This window comes from Eurosta solidaginis, chromosome 3 (genome assembly GCF_040869045.1).
Source record: "Eurosta solidaginis isolate ZX-2024a chromosome 3, ASM4086904v1, whole genome shotgun sequence".
NCBI lineage: Eukaryota > Metazoa > Arthropoda > Insecta > Diptera > Tephritidae > Eurosta > Eurosta solidaginis.
Window position 1 is genome coordinate 220,741,611 of NC_090321.1, and position 18,914 is coordinate 220,760,524.

At 37.1% G+C, this 18,914-nt stretch overlaps 1 protein-coding gene across 1 annotated transcript in view; it reads left to right on the forward strand.

The window, feature by feature from the left end:
- The first annotated feature begins 10,072 nt into the window (after positions 1 to 10,072).
- LOC137245101 (uncharacterized) overlaps positions 10,073 to 18,914 on the forward strand; it is a 356,011-nt gene continuing 347,169 nt past the window's right edge. The window contains exon 1 of the mRNA XM_067775234.1: positions 10,073 to 13,217. Coding sequence (XP_067631335.1) covers positions 10,855 to 13,217 — 2,363 coding nt within the window. The 5' untranslated portion in view covers positions 10,073 to 10,854. The remainder of the gene's footprint in view (positions 13,218 to 18,914) is intronic.

The following is an 18,914-nucleotide window of genomic DNA, read 5'->3' on the forward strand; positions in this document are numbered from 1 at the left end:
ATTTTATGCTTCGAATATGTGCGTGCCTACACTTGACTTTAATAGTTTAATTATACTCAGCTGAGCAGAGCTCACAGAGTATATTAACTTTGTGCACATAACGGCAATCCGTAACGGCATAAACTAATCGAGATAGATATAGACTTCTATATATCAAAATGATCTGGGCGAAAAAATAAATTTATTTAGCCATGTCCGTCCGTCCGTCCGTCCGTAAACACGATAACTTGGGTAAATTTTGATGTATCGTGATGAAATTTGGTATGTAGGTTCCTGGACACTCATCTCAGACCGCTGTTTAAAAAGAATAATATCGGACTATAACCACGCCCACTTTTTCGATATCGAAAATTTCGAAAAATAGAAAAAGTGCGATAATTCATTACCAAAGGCGGATAGGGCGATGAAACTTGGTAGGTGGGTTCACCTTATGACGCAAAATAGAAAACTAGTAAAGTTTTGGGCAATGGACGTGGCACCGCCCACTTTTGAAAGAAGGTAATTTGAAAGTTTAGCAAGCTGTAATTTGGCAGTCGTTGAAGAAAACACGATGAAATTTGGCAGGAACGTTACCACTGTTACTATATATGTGCCAAATAAAAATTAGCAAAATCAAATGAAGAACACGCCCACATTTAAAAAAAAATTTTTTAAGTTAAATTTTAACAACAAATTTATTATGTTTACAATATATAAGTAAATTATGTCAACATTCAACTCCAGTAATTATATGGTGCTAAAAAATACAAAAAAAAAAGAAAATTTCAAAATGGGCTTGGCTCCGCCATTTTTAATTTAATTTGTCTAGAATACGCTTAATGCCATAAGTCGAACAAAAATTAACCAATCCTTGTGAAATTTTGTAGGAGCATAGATTCTATAACGGTACTTGTTTCCTGTGAAAATGGGCGAAACAGGTTGAAGCCACGCCCAGTTTTTGTATACAGTCATCCGTCTGTCCTTCCGCTCGGCCGTTAACACGATAACTTGAGCAAAAATCAATATATCTTTACTAAACTTAGTTCACGTACTTATCTGAACCAACTTTGTCTTGGCATAAAAAATGGCCGAAATCCCACTATGACTACGCCCACTTTTTCGATATCAAAAATTACGAAAAATGAAAAAAATGCCATAATTCTATACCAAATATGAAAAAAGGAATGAAACATTGTAACCCGATTGGTTTATTGACGCAAAATATAACTTTAGAAAAAACTTTGTAAAATGGGAGTGACACCTCCCATATTAAGTAGAATAAAATGAAAAGTTCTGCAGGGCGAAATCAAAAGCCCTTGGAATCTTGGCAGGAATACTGTTCGTGGTATTACATATATAAATAAATTAGCGGTACCCGACAGATGATGTTCTGGGTCACCCTGGTTCACATTTTGGTCGACATATCGAAAACCCCTTCACGTGTACAACTAAGGGTCACTCCCATTTAAAACCCTCATTAATACCTTTAATTTGATACCCATATCGTACAAACACATTCTAGAGTCATTGGCAACTTGGTCCACCTTTATGGCGATATCTCGAAAAGGTGTCCACCTATAGAACTAAGGCCCAATCCCATTTAAAATACTCATTAACACCTTTCGTTTGATACCCATATCGTACAAACAAATTCTAGAGTCACCCCTGGTCCACCTTTATGGCGATATCTCGAAAAGGCGTCCACCTATAGAACTAAGGCCCACTACCTTTTAAATACTCATTAGCGCCTTTCATTTGATTTCCATATCGTAAAAGCACATTATAGAGTCACCCCTGTTCCACCTTTATGGCGATATCCCGAAATGGCGTCCATCTATAGAACTATGGCCCACTCCCTTTTAAAATACTCTTTAATACCTTCCATTTGATACCAATGTCATACAAACACATTCCAGGGTTACCCTAGGTTCATTTTCCTACATGGTGATTTTCCCTTATTTTGTCTCCAAAGCTCTCAGCTGAGTACATAATGTTTGGTTACACCCGAACTTAGCCTTCCTTACTTGTTTTTCATTTAAATGCATTGAATATCGAAAAGGAAGCATTTTTGCAGGAACGTATTGTAAACATATACCTCTGTTTGTACGTCATGGTGATTTCTTACACTTTTAGGGACATAAATGCTGTACTGCTAAAATCTTAAAGCTAAATAAATTAATATTCACAAGAGTGAACCCAGTGAAGATAATTCAACAACTACAGACATAACTATGCTTTTTACCAATTTTTTTCCTTTCCTTTCCTTTCCTTTCCTTTCCTTTCCTTTCCTTTCATTTCTTTTCATGTCCTTGCCTTTCCTTTCCTTTCCTTTCTTTTCCTTTCCATTTCTTCCTTTTCTTTTCCTTTCCTTTCGTTTCCTTTCCTTTTCATTCCATTCCTTTCCTTTCCTTTCATTTCCTTTCATGTCCTTACCTTTCCTTTCCTTTCCTTTCTTTTCCTTTTCATTTCTTCCTTTTCTTTTACTTTCCTTTCCTTCCTTTCTTTGTTTTATTTTATTTTACTTTATTTAATTTTATTTTATTTTATTTTATTTAATTTTTTTGTTTTAATTTATTTTGTTTTATTTATTTTATTTTATTTTATATTACTTTTTTTTTTATTTTTTTTTTTTCATTTTCTCCTTTGAGTGTTTACATTAAATATCAGTTATAAACAACAATATACTTAATGCTATTTAATTATATTAACTAGTTACATTGATTTGGTTATACAGTTGTTGGTAAGATTTTCTATAAATAACTACATATATGTATCAGGTTTTTAAATTTATATAAATCATCATAGATTAGTGTATTCTTAAGAATTTCCTAACTATAGAGCTCGTCGATAAAGCCTTCTGTATCGCTCGTCGCTTTTCGGTGAGTTGAAGTTTCACAAGGCTACAGTTTAGTGATTTTGGGATAACTGCAGTTGAGGTTATTATTATGGGTATTATCTTATTATATTTTGCTTTGTTTTATAGAGCTTATTTTATTTTATTTTGTTTTATTTTTTTATTTTATTTTACTTTATTTTATTTTATTTTATTTTATTTTGCTTTGTTTTCTTTTATTTTGCTTTGTTTTGTTTTATTTAATTTTATTTTACTTTATATTATTTTATTTTGCTTTGTGTTATTTTATTTTAATTTAGTTTACTTTATTTTATTTTATTTTATTCTATTTTATTTTATTTTATTTTATTTTATTTTATTTTATTTTATTTTATTTTATTTTGCTTTGTTTTATTTTATTTTGCTTTATTTTATTTTATTCTATTTTATTTTATTTTATTTTGTTTTATTTTATTTTATTTTACTTTATTTTATTTTATTTTATTTTGCTTTGTTTTATTTTATTTTGCTTTGTTTTTTTTATTTAATTTTATTTTACTTTATTTTATTTTATTTTGTTTTATTTTATTTTGTTTTATTTTATTTTATTTTGTTTATTTTATTTTATTTTATTTTATGTTACAATTATTTTTGTTTTATCGACCTATTGATAAAGAACTCAAGGTACCATTAGAGCTCAAGACCAGAACAATATATTTTTTTTAAATTATAATTATTGTCTCGGATGGAGCCTTGAATTCTTTATCAATTGGCCGATAAAACAAAAATAATTGTTAATAAACTAAGAACACATGTGAATGTCAAACAAAGTTATTGACAATAAACAAATCTAGCATTATCAGTGATTTGCAACGGATGACGCAATGCTGATTAAATATAGTTGGTAAAGAGGAATAGAAGTAGCAATTTATCAGTCAGACGAAACCATCGCTGTATAGTCAAATGGTTAGAGCAGCGTGCCTAAATGCGCTTCGAAATGGATCTGTCTGCGCAGGCAGTTTGTCAGATAAATTTTCTACTTACTATTCCACAAACAAAATACAATTTTTCAATTATAGAAAAATTAAAAAAACAACAATTGTAATTAAAAAAAAAATTATTGTTCTGGCCTTGAGCTCGAATGGAAACTTGAATTATTTTATTTTATTTTATTTTATTTCATTTTATTTTATTTTATTTAAACTTTATTTAATTTAATTTTACTTTACTGTTAGTTCGTTTGCTTATCCTAGATAGAATCCGGAACTACTTAACCGGTTCGTACCGCTGGATACCTAGGGCGTTATCTCGATCCGTTTCCGGAATATAGAACTTAATGTTGCATAGGTGTACCCTTGAAAGACTTTTAGCAATATGGTTATCTAACGAAATTTTTGAAGAAGGGGTATTCAAAGCGGATGGTTTTATTTCTTACTTTTTCTTTAGATATTGATTTCAAGTGTGTTGACCACATCTAGCCCCAGATTGTGTTTGTATTATTTGCGAATCAGATGAAAAATATTGACGAATATTCCAATAAATAATGTTTTTACATATAGTTGGCAGGTATTCAAATATAGTTGGGTGAATAGGGTCTTTGTTCTAGGGCTTGGGTTACTAGGGTGTCTACAATATAGGTATTAAACAAAATGAATTGGAAAGGAGATAAGATGAGGGAAATAGAGAAGGAGACACAGTGGCGGAGGAAGTTTGAAAGAAATTTTATCTATAGATATATTGCTATTGGTAAATTGAATAGCCTTGTTTAATTTAATTTGATAATTTTAATTGAGCTTTAGGCGGAAGTGTATGTTTAAAAGTGTTAATTGTTTGCTTTTCGTAGATTCTTGATGATGACTTCAGGTTGAAGTCGAAATATCGAACAAATAAATATATTTTGAATACTACTAAAAAAAAGAAGTTTTATTCAATAATCTGGCCTAAAGCTCAATTAAAATTATCAAATATAGAAATATTGCCATAAATTTTGATTCACCGCTTTCTGTTAAAATAAGAAGGATTTTGTACGAAACAAAAATTCGTTTCTTTTGGATGAGCCATTCCATAGTTATAGGGTCGAACTTTTATTCTGCCCTTAAAAAAAAGTTTGGATTTATTAACTACTTATGGACTAGTAGTAGTAATCTTCCCTATGGAAAAAACTGTTCCATATCGTTTACCTTACTACTTGTGAGCAACATACGAAATAAAAAGCTTTGCTTATCACCGAAGGCGTTCTCGTTTGTGAAAAATTTCTCAACGGGTGTCTTCAAACTCATTGTAAAAGAGCAACAGCCAAGCTCTATATTGAGTCCCTTTCTGCCTCGCTAACGCCTAAACGCCAGAGCACATTAATAATTGTGAAGCAAGTTTTGGTACAATGTTGCGCCGACCTATGACCCAGGAGTACATTTATATACATATACATATGTATACTCATATTTCAATAGAAATGTAAATTCAAAATTTATCGCTTATTAAGTGTTTGCTTGCCTTTCTGTATGTCTATATGCCGCTGGTGCACTAAAATTATTTCTTCCCTTTTAAGTTTGTAAATGAGCAACATTTCTTAGAAAGTTTTGAATATATTTAAATTATATGTTTTTAATTAAGTGTTGTGTTATGTAGTGGGTTTATGAGTTAAAACAATAATACATACACATAACATTAAGTATTTGCTTCGTGGAAAACTTAAGTAATAAGCCTTAGGTTTACCTTTTGTTAATCCTGTTTTATTTAGCACTTCTCCCAAATGTGAATATGCGAAATTCATTTGACGTTAATGTTAATTAAATTGACGTACATATGCAGAGAATATACGGCTTTGTATAAGGTTAGTTCAATCAGTCTTTCTTGTGCTATTTCCTAGAAACAGATGGCTTAGTTTTGCTTCATTTGAAGCTTGACCATCATCTTGCCATGGACAATATGTTTTCTTTCAAATTTAGCATATATTAGATTTACAGGAGAGTTCAACACGGGGTCTAATATTTCAAGCTGAAAGGAATTTTTAAAATATGAACAAGTGGATAAATTGTCTCAGATATATTTCAAGAGCTTAGGAAAGTGGGTGATACTTCCATTGTGTCTAATGTATTTGATGTGATCCTTTAAATGAATCTGCTACCGTTTTAAGTAGATTCAATTCCTAGATATGATTCTAAGAAAAAAAGGCTATCACTGCATGCGACGAAAGTCAGTTTAATTGAATAATTACATAAATAGATTCGAATTTTAAAACAGATAGGGGAATGAAACAGTAATGGCTCTGAAATCAGACAGGGAATTTAATTTGAAACTGGAGCTAGAATGATGAGGGAACTGAAACAGGGGCTGGAGCTGAAATTGGAATTGGTTCTGAAAACGGTTATGGAACTGACACTGAAGCTGCAGCCTAAACCGAAACCAGAACTTTAACTGAAACAAGAAATATGGAAATAAAAACCAAAATTAAAATGAAACCGAAACTGGAACTGAAACTGCAAATGGGATTTACCCTGATTTTGAAACTGGAAGAGAAAGCCTTGTAGAACCAGGAATACGCCTTAAGTGTTTTTCTGGATACTTTAAACAATTTCTCGAAACGAGCCATGGGCGAATCCAGAGAGGTACTTGAAGGGGGGTAATAAATTTTCGAAAAAAAAATCAGATCTTCTCCGTAGCCACTATGGTTTTAATCGGTGGTAACGCCTGGCGATTGGTTTTATATCCTACTTACATAAGTCATCTCGAAAAATTGGTAGCCTCTACCGTAAAAAGCGCGTGGCAATGGCTACTAAAATTTTAAAATTTTTTATTTAAAAGAGATGGCTTCTTTTCTTTTCGAAAGAAAATTGCCCTCGACAGGAATCACAAAATCGGTTGATTACCACGCCCAACGAGAAATACACTTATAGAACAAACATACAAATTCGAGATCTATAAACTCTACCGCTTTTTTTCATGTATTTGGCGATCAAAAGGTCTATATTGTTTATAAAAATACATTTACACAGCAATTTCAGATAATAATAAATGAAGTGAGTACGATCAAATTCGATATTTCCCGAATTATTTTCATAACTAGAGCAATGTTTACATTTAAATATTCGTAAAGTCTCATGGCTGTCACCCGATTGAAAAATACGGCACATAGTGTAGGAAAAATTAAAAATATTACCGAATATTCGACCAAAGGGGGAAGATTCCAAACCCAGGTAAAATTTCTGCCAGAATGAAAAGGGCGATCTTGTAACCAGGGAGTGCTCAGATTCTAGATGGAAGGCAGCGCTGAAGCACCCAGCGATATCGATAATGTTCCAATAATTGCTACTGGAGCACTCCACGATTGGTACGGGACAAATCGTACAAATTTTTTTTCTTTTTGAGGCCTTAACTAAAGAAAGCTATAACTTTTACAGGCAAAGTTTTTAGTGCATTAAGATTGTTTGGTATATGTGTTAATAAAAACAAGTAAAGAAGGCTAAGTTCGGGTGTAACCGAACATTACATACTCAGCTGACAGCTTTGGAGACAAAATAAGGGAAAATCACAATTTAGCAAAATGAACCTAGGGTAACCCTTGAATGTGTTTGTGTTACATGTGTATCAAATGAAAGGTGTTATTGATTATTTAAAATGTAGTGTGCCTTAGTTCTATAGGTGGACACCTTTTCGAGATATCGCAATAAGGATGGACCAGGGGTGACTCTAGAATGTGTTTGTAAGATTTGGGTATCAAATTAAAGGTATTAATGAGGGCTTTAAAAGGGAGTAGCCCTTGGTTGTATATGTGTAGGCGTTTTCGAGATATCGACCAAAATGTTAACCAGAGTGACCCAGAACATCATCTGTCGGGTACCGCTAATTTATTTATATACATAATACCACGAACAGTGTTCCTGATAAGATTCCTAGAGCTTTTGATTTCGCCCTGCAGAACTTTTTCATTTTCTTCTACTTAATATGGTAGGTGTCACACCCATTTTACAAAGTTTTTTCTAAAGTTATATTTTGCATCAATAAACAAATCCAATTACCATATTTCATCTCTTTTTTCATATTTGGTACAGAATTATGGCATTTTTTTCATTTTTCGTAATTTTCGATATCGGAAAAGTGGGCGTGGTCATAGTCGGATTTCGGCCATATTTCATACCAAGATAAAGTCATTTCAGATAAGTACGTGAACTAAGTTTAGTTAAGATATATCGTTTTTTTGCGAAAATTATCGTGTTCGACTTATGGCATTAAAACTATTCTAGACGAATTAAATGAAAAAGGGCGGAGTTACGCCCATTTTGAAATTTTCTTTTATCTTTGTATTTTGTTGCACATATCATTACTGGAGTCAACTTTTGACATAATTTACTTATATACTGTAAAGATATTAAATTTTTTGTTAAAATTTGACTTTTAAATAATTTTTTTTTAAAAGTGGGCGTGTTCGTACACCGATTTTGCTGATTTTTATTTAGTACACATACAGTAATAGGAATAACTTTCCTGCCAAATTCTTCATGATATCTTCAACGACTGCCAAATTACAGCTTGCAAAACTTTGAAATTATCTCTTTTAAAAGTGAGCGGTGCCACGCCCGTTGTCCAAAATTTTTCCAATTTTCTATTTTGCGTCATAAGGTCAACGCACCTACCAAGTTTCAGCGCTTTATCTGTCTTTGGTAATGAATTATCGCACTTTTTCGGTTTTCGAAATTTTTGATATCGAAAAAGTGGGCGTGGTTGTGGTCCGATTTCGTTCATTTCAAATAGCGATCTGAGGTGAGCGCCAGGAACCTACACACCAAATTTCATCAAGATACCTCAAAATTTACTCAAGTTATCGTGTTTACAGACGGACGGACGGACGGACGGACATGGCTAAATGAATTTAATTTTTCACCCAAATCATTTGATATATGGAAGTCTATATCTATCTCGATTAGTTTATGCCGTTACGGATTACCGTTATGCGAACAAAGTTAATATACTCCGGGAGCTCTGCTCAGCTGAGTATAAAAAGAGACCTCCCCCCTGAAATATTTGTATATAAGTAAGAAAAGACGCAAAAAGCATCCGTTTTTATGGGACAAACAGTCAGTCATGCGAAACTTCACCGAAGCTTTTAATATTAAAAGAAATAAAAAAAAACAAATATATTTGGTAGTAGTTGTCTCAAGGTTTGTTTAAATAATAAACAAAATTTTAATTATTTAAATAGTTTTATTCGAAAAAATATGTTTATTCGAAAATAAATTGCTTTTACAGGACTCACGTGCAATTCATTTTTCAAATTTCGATATCCCCTATTCTCCACCTCCTAAAAATGCAAAGTAAATAGATTCTAATTTTAAACTCTTCCTCCTTGTACGTTGAAGTGTGATATATTTAAGATATATTAGCATTGAAAATCAATATGGAGAGCAGTTTGAAAATCGACGAAAATTAACGATAATACAATACAAGGTGGTGGTCAAGGCGAATTCAACCAATTCCGAAGAATGTCAAGTACAAAAAAAACTGTCGCCTTGTCCGCCCTGATGTCACGTTGTTTAAATTTTCCGAAATTATTAAATAAATTAAAAAAAATTTCCTTGATTTCCATTAACTGATTACTGTAGTATAAGGAGTTGTATGGAAAATAATCAAGAAGAAGCAATCAGCTGTTTGGATAACAACTGGTACTGAATTCGCCTTCGCTCGTACTGTAGATTTGTTATTGTACTTCTAAAGATTTTATTCGCCACACGTAAGCAAAATACGTTTAGCACTAGCGTTTGTGGCTACCAATGTGCCAAATAAAAAACTCATCGCAGGGATTTTTTGCAATAGGAAAAGAAATTTGTCCTCAATTTATTATATGAATTTTCATAATAATGAAAAAAATTTCCTTGCTTATTAAAAAGGTTTTTCTTTTTTTTTTTTATAAAAATTTTATTGTTTTTAGAGGAAATTCCTATGGCGAAAAATTCTGTTGATATATGTGCCATATATACAGAGGTCTCGTTGGCTTTTGTGGGGGGGGGGGGGGGGGGGGGGGGGGGGGGGCTCTCGCCAAGTTCCTCCGTGGATTCACCATTGAAACGAGCACTCATGGAATAATGCTTGATATAAAATGCTCAGAATATATATATATATCAACTTTCTAGTAACTCTTTAGGTATATATGTTTGTATGAGCAAAAAAATACTAATCTTACTTTTATCGACGACACTTCAGGAAATTAACTCAAAAACCAATTACCCATTCGCTTCTCTTTTGCAGATTGCTTACTGCCCCACAGCAAACATTATTGTATCCAACTCATTGCTGCGCGCACATCCGCACCGCCCTCGGGTACAGTTCGTATACAACAACTGATTATCAACAAATTAATTTACATAAACGGTGTGCTATGCAAAAACTGTCCAAGATAAACATATTGAGGCAAAGAAATTGCTGATAGAGCGGAGAATGCGGCGAATACGAAATGAGTATGAGAATGATGATGTGGAACCAACAAGCCGCCGACGAGGACCGCGACACAAGCAATTAAATACATATTGCCACTGTTATTTCACCAATTAAGTACACCATTAAAGAAGAAAGTGCGCATTAAAAATAAGAAAAAGAGATAGTGAAATATCATCATATTTATGCTAAAAAAATAACAGAGGAGAGTAAAGAAAATATAATAATAACAAGTCATGACGACGCACTAATGAGGTCATAGCTGATTGTGTTTTAAAGAAAATTATAATAATATTTGCAGGCAGAGAAAGTAATGATGAGAGCGAGGGTGAGAGGTAAAAGAATAGAACATTGCAGTGAACATCGTAATTTTGTCATCATCGAAACAAAGAAAATGTGGGCGCCCATCTCCCTACACTTGTCCATTATTTTTTCGATGCTTCTGTTGCAACAAACTTATTCTCATTCCGTTGTGACTGCAGGCGCTACCCGCCAGACCATCGATTGCACTCGAAGCTAAACTTGAAACTAAACATATAACTGCTGCAGCTGACTTATATAGTATACGTCATGGACGTTCAAAAGTGCGTCGTTCCAATGAAAAGGAGCATATCATGTGGTCAATAAGACCACAAAATATGCCAGCAAAAAATTCTGTAGCAGCAAGTAGTACCGTTAAAGTTGTTATGAGCAATAATGGCGCAAATAGTGGTGCTAGCAGTAATACCTCATTGGCATCTAAAAGCAATAGCATCAGGAACAATGTTTTAGCGGAAGTGCTCATCTCAAATGATTACGATAATGGGTTGCTTAGAAATGCTGCAGTTGATGCTATACGAAAGCACAACAGCCACGATATACCGTTAGAAGTTAATAAACACAGCGGGATAGCACAACCAAGTGAACTTTGGAGCAGCGAAACTGTCAGTAGCATACAAACTGGTAATGGACATTTATTTGGCAGTGACTATTGGCGCAATTCAGATGTGAATGGTACGCTATTGAATGCGAAGCCGGAAATAAGTTACTCGCGGGCATACCTGCTTTCAGCAACATCGCGCTCTTCTCAATCAATGCCACAAACTCAATTTAAAGTAGAGGATACAGCACAACACTCACAACTACGCTCTAATAAACATAAACGCATAATTGCTACACCCGCATTTGATTTAGTGCCAAAAAGCACCATTGAGACCCCTGAAGCCAGCTATGGAGGTTGGTCGACCACTGAAGCGCCTGTTACACACCGCATACGCAAGTTGCATATGAAGAAGATCATGGAGAGTATACGCAATAATGCTGAAAGGGAATTTGATGGTGTGCAAGTGATGAAAAATCATCACCGCAGTTTAGTGGCGGCAGAACAACTACAAGGTAGACCTATGGATATTGAACTCAAACAGCGACGAGTGGATAGTGATGCGAACATTGATAGCACTGCAAGCAAAGAGTTGGGCGCGAGTATACAGCATGATAGTGCAGCGAAAAGTACTGCTGTGGATGGAGATGAGGAAAGTGAAAGCGATGAAGCAAACTTCAATAATGGCAGTGATACTGAAGAGATGGCAAGCAATCGTGTTGAGGAAGAAACGAAGAGGGTAGTAGAAAACGAGGCAGAAGAAGGATTAGGTAGCGAAAGCGGGAGTGATAGTTCTGAAGATATTCGCGACAGCAATGCTGTAGATAATGATAATATAAGCAGAAACGACAACTCGCACCAAGAACTCGCGCATGGTGATAGCAGCAGCAGTGAACTGAGCGAAATATTACAGTTAGCAGATGAGCTAGATGAAGCGGGTGATAGCTCACTCCAAGATGTATACCTAAATGATGACTTGGAAACTACACCAGCTACGCTTACTTCCACAAGTTTGGAGAGCGCTGAGAGCTACGGCTATGAGACTACTGAAGATACCACAACGAATATGTATGCTACTGTTGATGTTGTTGGTAGTTCGGCTACCACAGAAATATTTAACGAAGATCTATTTATAGAAACCACAATACCAACACCGACAAAAAAAGTGAGTACAAAATTACAGCTCGTACCTAAACCAATGACGGCAGCAACAACAACGAAGTCTACCACGAAGCTTACTCTGCTACGTGCTGTTACCGTCCCAAAAGAGCACACGCCAACAAAAAAATACACATGGAAAAATCAAACTATTTCATTAGCGCAAAAAAATCAAATTAACGTTTTAGAGCGCCCAAAGTGGGGCGCTGACTGCATTTTGTCTCAAAGAGAAGAAGTTACTAAAAACGGGATGCATTCCAATGAATTCATGAGCTCTCAAGGAATAATCGACACAAACGAATTTGATAACTCAAATGTGACAGCTGTATATGAGGACAATAAAACTAGCATTGCAACACTAGGACCGCCAAGTTTCTCGAGATATGGTATGCTCAACGAGAATGGAAATGAAGATTTCTCGCTCAGAGCTTTCAACTATTCGCATGAACCCAGCCAATTAGCTAGCACCAGTACTGGCGGCAGAGGCTTGAGTCGTCAGCAGTCTTATGATATTGGTGAAATAAATTTTGAAAATATTGAGCTCGAAAATCCTGATGACATCACAATGGATGATGGTCATATGGATAATCGTAATGCGCATGGGTTTCCGGTTAGTAGCGATATGAGCGCGGATGTAAGCGGCGCTGAAGATGGAAATGAAACGACGGATGAGGGTGAAGATGGAAGCAGCAAATTTTTAGCGGGCGTTGTTGATGCGGCGAATGAAGATGAAATTTACGATTGGGATGAAATATCGCGTAATAATCGTCGTAATTTAATGCGTGGTCGTGATGTTGTAACGAAATTTTTGCAAATTGTTGAAACACAACATTTGTTGGGTGCTAATTGCGAAGCAGGTACTTCATTGAATTTGGGCGAAGGCGTTGTGGATCGATATGCGCAAGATCGATTTCGTGTAGAAGCTGAGGTGGCGGTGAATCGTGCGAATATGTTGACTAGGTAAGTTCAGATATATATTTTTATAATATAATTTTTTTGGAAATTTAGGGTAAGGTTTATAAAAAAATGTTATGATAAAAAAACTGTTGAATGCAAGCGACATAAGTCAAATTGCAAATCAGTCATGGTGCAGAGACTTTTAAAAAGTGCATTAACTACCACAATTTAAAGACCATGAATTTGATACTTACAAATACTTTCACTCCATAAGATTTTTCAATTTATTTTGCACAGTATATTTTTAATTGCATATTTTCTAAAAAAAAGAAATCACCGAGATTGCCGATTCGACAAACCTGTGAACGCGTCAGAGAACGTTTATTACCATTTCATTTAGGCGGATAAACATCTTCGCTTACGATTTGAGGTACTCCACACATTCCAATGCGAAATTTGAGAAAATTATATGAACTTTGTTTAGGGTGGAGTTCGGGATAGTTTCAAGGCCTTTTTTTGATAATTTTGGAACTGTTTTCGGTATCATTTCCCTATCATTTCTCGATTCCATCATGATTTTATTAGAATCATATCAAGATTTCAGGGCTATTTTGTGATGATTTACGTATTACATTCGTAATAATTGCATTATTGTAAAATATCTCAGCGTTATTCGATTACTTTGCACTTCAGTTTAACTTTAATATATAATCTAATATATATTACAAATGGCAAAGTTTGGATGTTAAGATGTTTGGATGTTTGGATGTTTGGATGTATGGATGTTTGGATGTTTGGATGTTTGTCCAGACGTTTGTCTTTGTGACTCAATCACGCAAGAACGGCTGGACCGATTTGGATGAAATTTTGCAAACATAGAGCCAATAGTCTACAAGGATCTACTAGCTATATATTTTTCAAAAGGGGCGTGGTCCCCGTCCCCTAGGAACAGTTATAATTTAATTATTATATTTTTTCGTCTTTGCGACTGAATCACGCCAGAATGGCTACACGGATTTTGATGAAATTTGGGTCACAGACAATAGTCTACTAGCGAAATTTTTTTCGAACATGGAAAGAGGGGTGGGGGTTCCACGACCCCTTCGAGCAATTACTTTTTAATAATTTTTACACATTATAACTTTAAGTATACTGGCCTTCACCAATATCACAGACTCAAGGGGTCAAATAAGTCAAGGGCTTACAAAGTAAGCAGTGGCACCCTCCGCCCCCCCCCCCCCCTTTATCTCCCCCTCTGGTGTAAAATCTATAAATTGTTATAACTCAATATAAATATGGTGTAAAATCTATAAATTGTTATAACTCAATATAAATTTTCTCATAAATCAATAGTTTTTGGTATCTGGCACATACAGATCGAGATCTAGACAATTTTGGAGGAACGATCAGTGGTCCTCTCCTTCGACTCCCGCCATCCGCCCTCCTTCAATTGTTTTTATTAGCACGCTTTTATTAGCTTTACCTGTATGTTTCTATGTAACTTTTCATTCGCTCCAATGAGCCTGCTGCCTTATTAACATGGTTTTATAATTAGCTTCACCGTATTTGTAATCCCGTAAGGGTCATATTGAGACCCTTCCGGGATCATTTCTGGATGGTTTTCGGGATCGGTCCGGCATCCCACCGGGGTAATTTCGGGACTTTTTCGGGACTATTTCGGAATCATTTTGGGACCCTTCCGGGATCATTTCTGTATAGTTTTCTGGATCCGCCTGGGATCCCGTCGGGGTTATTTTCGGATATTTTCGGGACTATTCCGGGATCATTTCGGGACTATTTCGCAATCATTTAGGGACCTTTCCGGCATCATTTCTGGATGGGTTTCGGGATCCGTTCGGCATCCCGTCGGGGTTATTTTGGGATATTTTGGGGACTATTCCGGGATCATTTCGGGACTATTTCGCGCTCATTTAGGGACCTTTCCGGCATCATTTCTGGATGCGTTTCGTTATCCGTTCGGCATCCCGTCGGGGTATTTTCGGGATTATTTGCGTACCTTTGAGAGATAATTTCTTGATGGTTTCCGGGATCATTACGAGACTTTTTCGGGGTAATTTTGGGTCCCTTCCGCCATCATTTCTGGATGGTTTTTGGGATCCGTCCGGGATCCCGTCAGGATAATTTCAGGACTTTTTCGATATTATTTGGGGTACATCCCGGCATCATTTCCAGATGATTTTGGGTATCCGACCGGGATCCCGTCGATGTCATTTTGGGACTATTTCGGCATCATTTGGGGGACCTTCCGGCATCATTTCTGCATGGTTTACGCGATCCGTCCGGGATCCCGTCGACGTCATTCCGAGACTACTAGGTGATCTTTTGAGGAATTTTCCGGCATCATTTCTGGATGGTTTTCGGTATCCGTTTGGGATCGGGGTCATTTCGGGACTAATACGGGATCATTTGGGGACCCTTTCGGCATCATATCTGGATGGTTTTCGGGATCCGTCCGGGATTCCGTCAGCGTCATTTCGGGAATATAAGGGGATAATTTGGGAACCTTTCCGGCATCATTTCTGAATAGTTTTAAGGATCCATCCGGGATCCTGGCGGAGTCATTTCTGGATCATTTGGGGTTCTTTTGGCATCATTTCTGGATGGTTTTCGGGATTCGTCCGGGATACCCTCGGGGTCATTTCGGGACTATTTCGGGATCATTTGGGGTACCTACCGGCATGATTTCTGGATGGTTTTCGGGATCCGTACGGGCCCCGTCAGGTTGATTTCGGGACGTTTTCGTGATCAGGGTAATTTCTGGACTTTTCTGAGACTATTTCAGGATCATTTTGGGACCCTTCCAAGATCATTCCTGGATGGATTTCGGGATCTGTCCGTGATCCCGTTAGAGTCATTTAGGGATCCGTTCGAGATCCCGCCAGGGTCATTTCGGGACTTCTTCGGGACTATTTCGGGATAATTTTCTGGTGGTTTTCGGGATCCGTCCGGGAGCCCGTCTGGGTTATATCGGAACTTTTTCAAGGCTAATACAGGATCATTTGGGGACCCTTCCGGCATCACTTCTGAATGAATTTCGGAATCTGTACGGGAACACATCAGGGTAATTTCGGGATCATTTGGAGACCCTTTAGGCTTTTTCTGTATTATTTCGGGATCATTTGCGGACCCTTCCGGCGTCACTTCTTCATGGTTTGCCGGATCCATCTGGATATTTTCGGAACCATTTTGGGATCATTTGGGGACCCTACCGAGGTCACTTCTGGATCCGTCCGGGATGCCGTAGGAGTCATTTCGAGATTTTTTTGTTACTTTTTCGGGGTCATTTTGGATCCGTGCGGGATCCCATCGGGGTCATTTTCGGACTATTTCGCGACTAATACGGGATGATTTGGGGTCCCTTTCGCCATAATTTCTGGATGGGTTTCGGGATCCGTCCGGGATATCCTCAGGGTCATTTCGGGACTATTTGGGGATCATTTGGGAACCTTTCGGGCATAATTTCTGGATAGTTTCAAGAATCCCTCGGGGATTCCTTCATGGTCATTTCTGAATAATTTTGGGGTACCCACCGGCATCATTTCTGGATGGTTTTCGGTATTCGTCCGGATCCCGTCGGGGTGATTTCAGGACTTTCTCCGTATCCGTCCGTGATCCCGACGGGGTAATTTCGGGACTATTTGGGGATAATTTGGGAACCTTTCGGACATAATTTCTGGATAGTTTCAAGAATCCCTCGGGGATTCCTTCATGGTCATTTCGGGACTATTTCGGGATAATTTTGGGGTACCTACCGGCATCATTTCTGGATGGTTTTTGGTATTCGTCCGGGATCCCGTCGGGGTGACTTCAGGACTTTCTCCGGATCCGTCCGTGATCCCGACGGGGTAATTTCTGGACTTTTTCGGGATCATTTGGGGTCCCTCCGGCATCATTTCTGGAAGGTTTTCGAGATCCGTCGGGGATCCCGTCGGGGTCATTTCAGGACTTTTTCGGGATCATTTGGGGTACCTTCGCGCATCATTTCTAGATGGTTTTGGGTATCCGTCCGGGATCCCGTCATGGTAATTTCGGGACTTTTTCACGACTAATACGTGATCATTTGGGGACCCTTTCGGCATAATTTTTGGATGGTTTTCGGGATCCGTCCGGGACTCCGTCAGCGTTATTTCGGGACTATTAAGGGGTCAATTGGGGACTTTTCCGGCATCATTTCTGGATCATTTGGGGTACCTACCGGAATCATTTCTGTTTGGTTTTCGGGATCCGTCCTGGACCCCGTCGGGGTCATTTCGGGACTATTTCGGGATCATTTAAGCATTGTTTTCAGGATCCGTCCGAGATCCCATCAGGGTCATTTCGGGACTTCTTCGGGACTATTTCGGGATCATTTTTGGATGGTTTTCGGGATCCGTCCGGAAGCCCAACTGGGTCATTTCGGAACTTTTTTTATTGGTAATACGGGATCATTTGGGAACCCTTCCGGCATCATTTCCGGATGGATTTCGGGATCTGTACGGGAACCCATCAGGGTAATTTCTGGACTATTTCGAGATCATTTTGGGACCCTTCCGGATTAATTGCTGTATGGTTTTCGCGATACGTCGTGGATCCCCTCGGGGTCATTTCGGAACTTTTTCTGGACTATGTCGGGATAATATAGGAACCCTTCCTGGATATATTCTCGATGGTTTTTGAGATCCGTCCGGGAGCCCGTCAGGGTCATTTCGCAACTTTTTCGGGACTATTTCGGGATCATTTTGGTACCCTTCAGGGATCATTTCTGTGTGGTTCTCTGGATAAGTCTAGAATCGTGTCGTTGACATTTCGGGTTTTTTGGGTCTATTCCGGGAACTTTTGAAGACCCTGTGGAGGCATTACTGTATGGTTTTAGCGATGCGTCCGCGATAGCTTCGGGATCATTTCGTGTCTTTTTATGGATAATTTCGGGATCATTTGGGGATCCTATCAGGTTATCAGCTCATTTATTTCTTTTTCTACTCAATTACAAATATAAAATGCATTACACAGAAACAAAATTGTAAACAGATAACTTGATAAGCAGGCTAACGTGAATAGCCCATATATTTCATTTTCTCCTTGCGGACGGGGCCGCGGGTAAAGGCTAGTATATATTATAAATGGCAAAGTTTGGATGTTTGGATATTTAGATGTTTGGATGTTTGGATGTTTAGATGTTTAGATGTTTGGATGTTTGTCCAGACGTTTGTCTTTGTGACTCAATCACGCAAGAACGGCTTGACCGATTTGGGTGAGATTTTGCAAACATATATCCAATAGTCTAGAAGGATCTACTAGCTATATATTTTTCAAAAGGGGCGTGGTCCCCGTCCCCTAGGAACAGTTATAATTTAATTATTATATTTTTTCGTCTTTGCGACTGAATCACGCCAGAATGGCTACACGGATTTTGATGAAATTTGGGTCACAGACAATAGTCTACTAGCGAAATTTTTTTCGAATATGGAAAGAGGGCTGGGGGTCCCACGACCCCTTCGAGCAATTACTTTTTAATAATTTTTACACATTATAACTTTAAGTCTACTGGCCTTCACCAATATCACAGACTCAAGGGGTCAAATAAGTCGAGGGCTTACAAAGTAAGCAGTGACACCCTCCGCTCCCCCCTTTATATCCCCCTCTGGTGTAAAATCTATAAATTGTTATAACTCAATATAAATTTCCTCATAAATCAATAGTTTTTGGTATCTGGCACATAGAGATCGAGATCTAGACAATTTTGGAGGAACGATTAGTGGT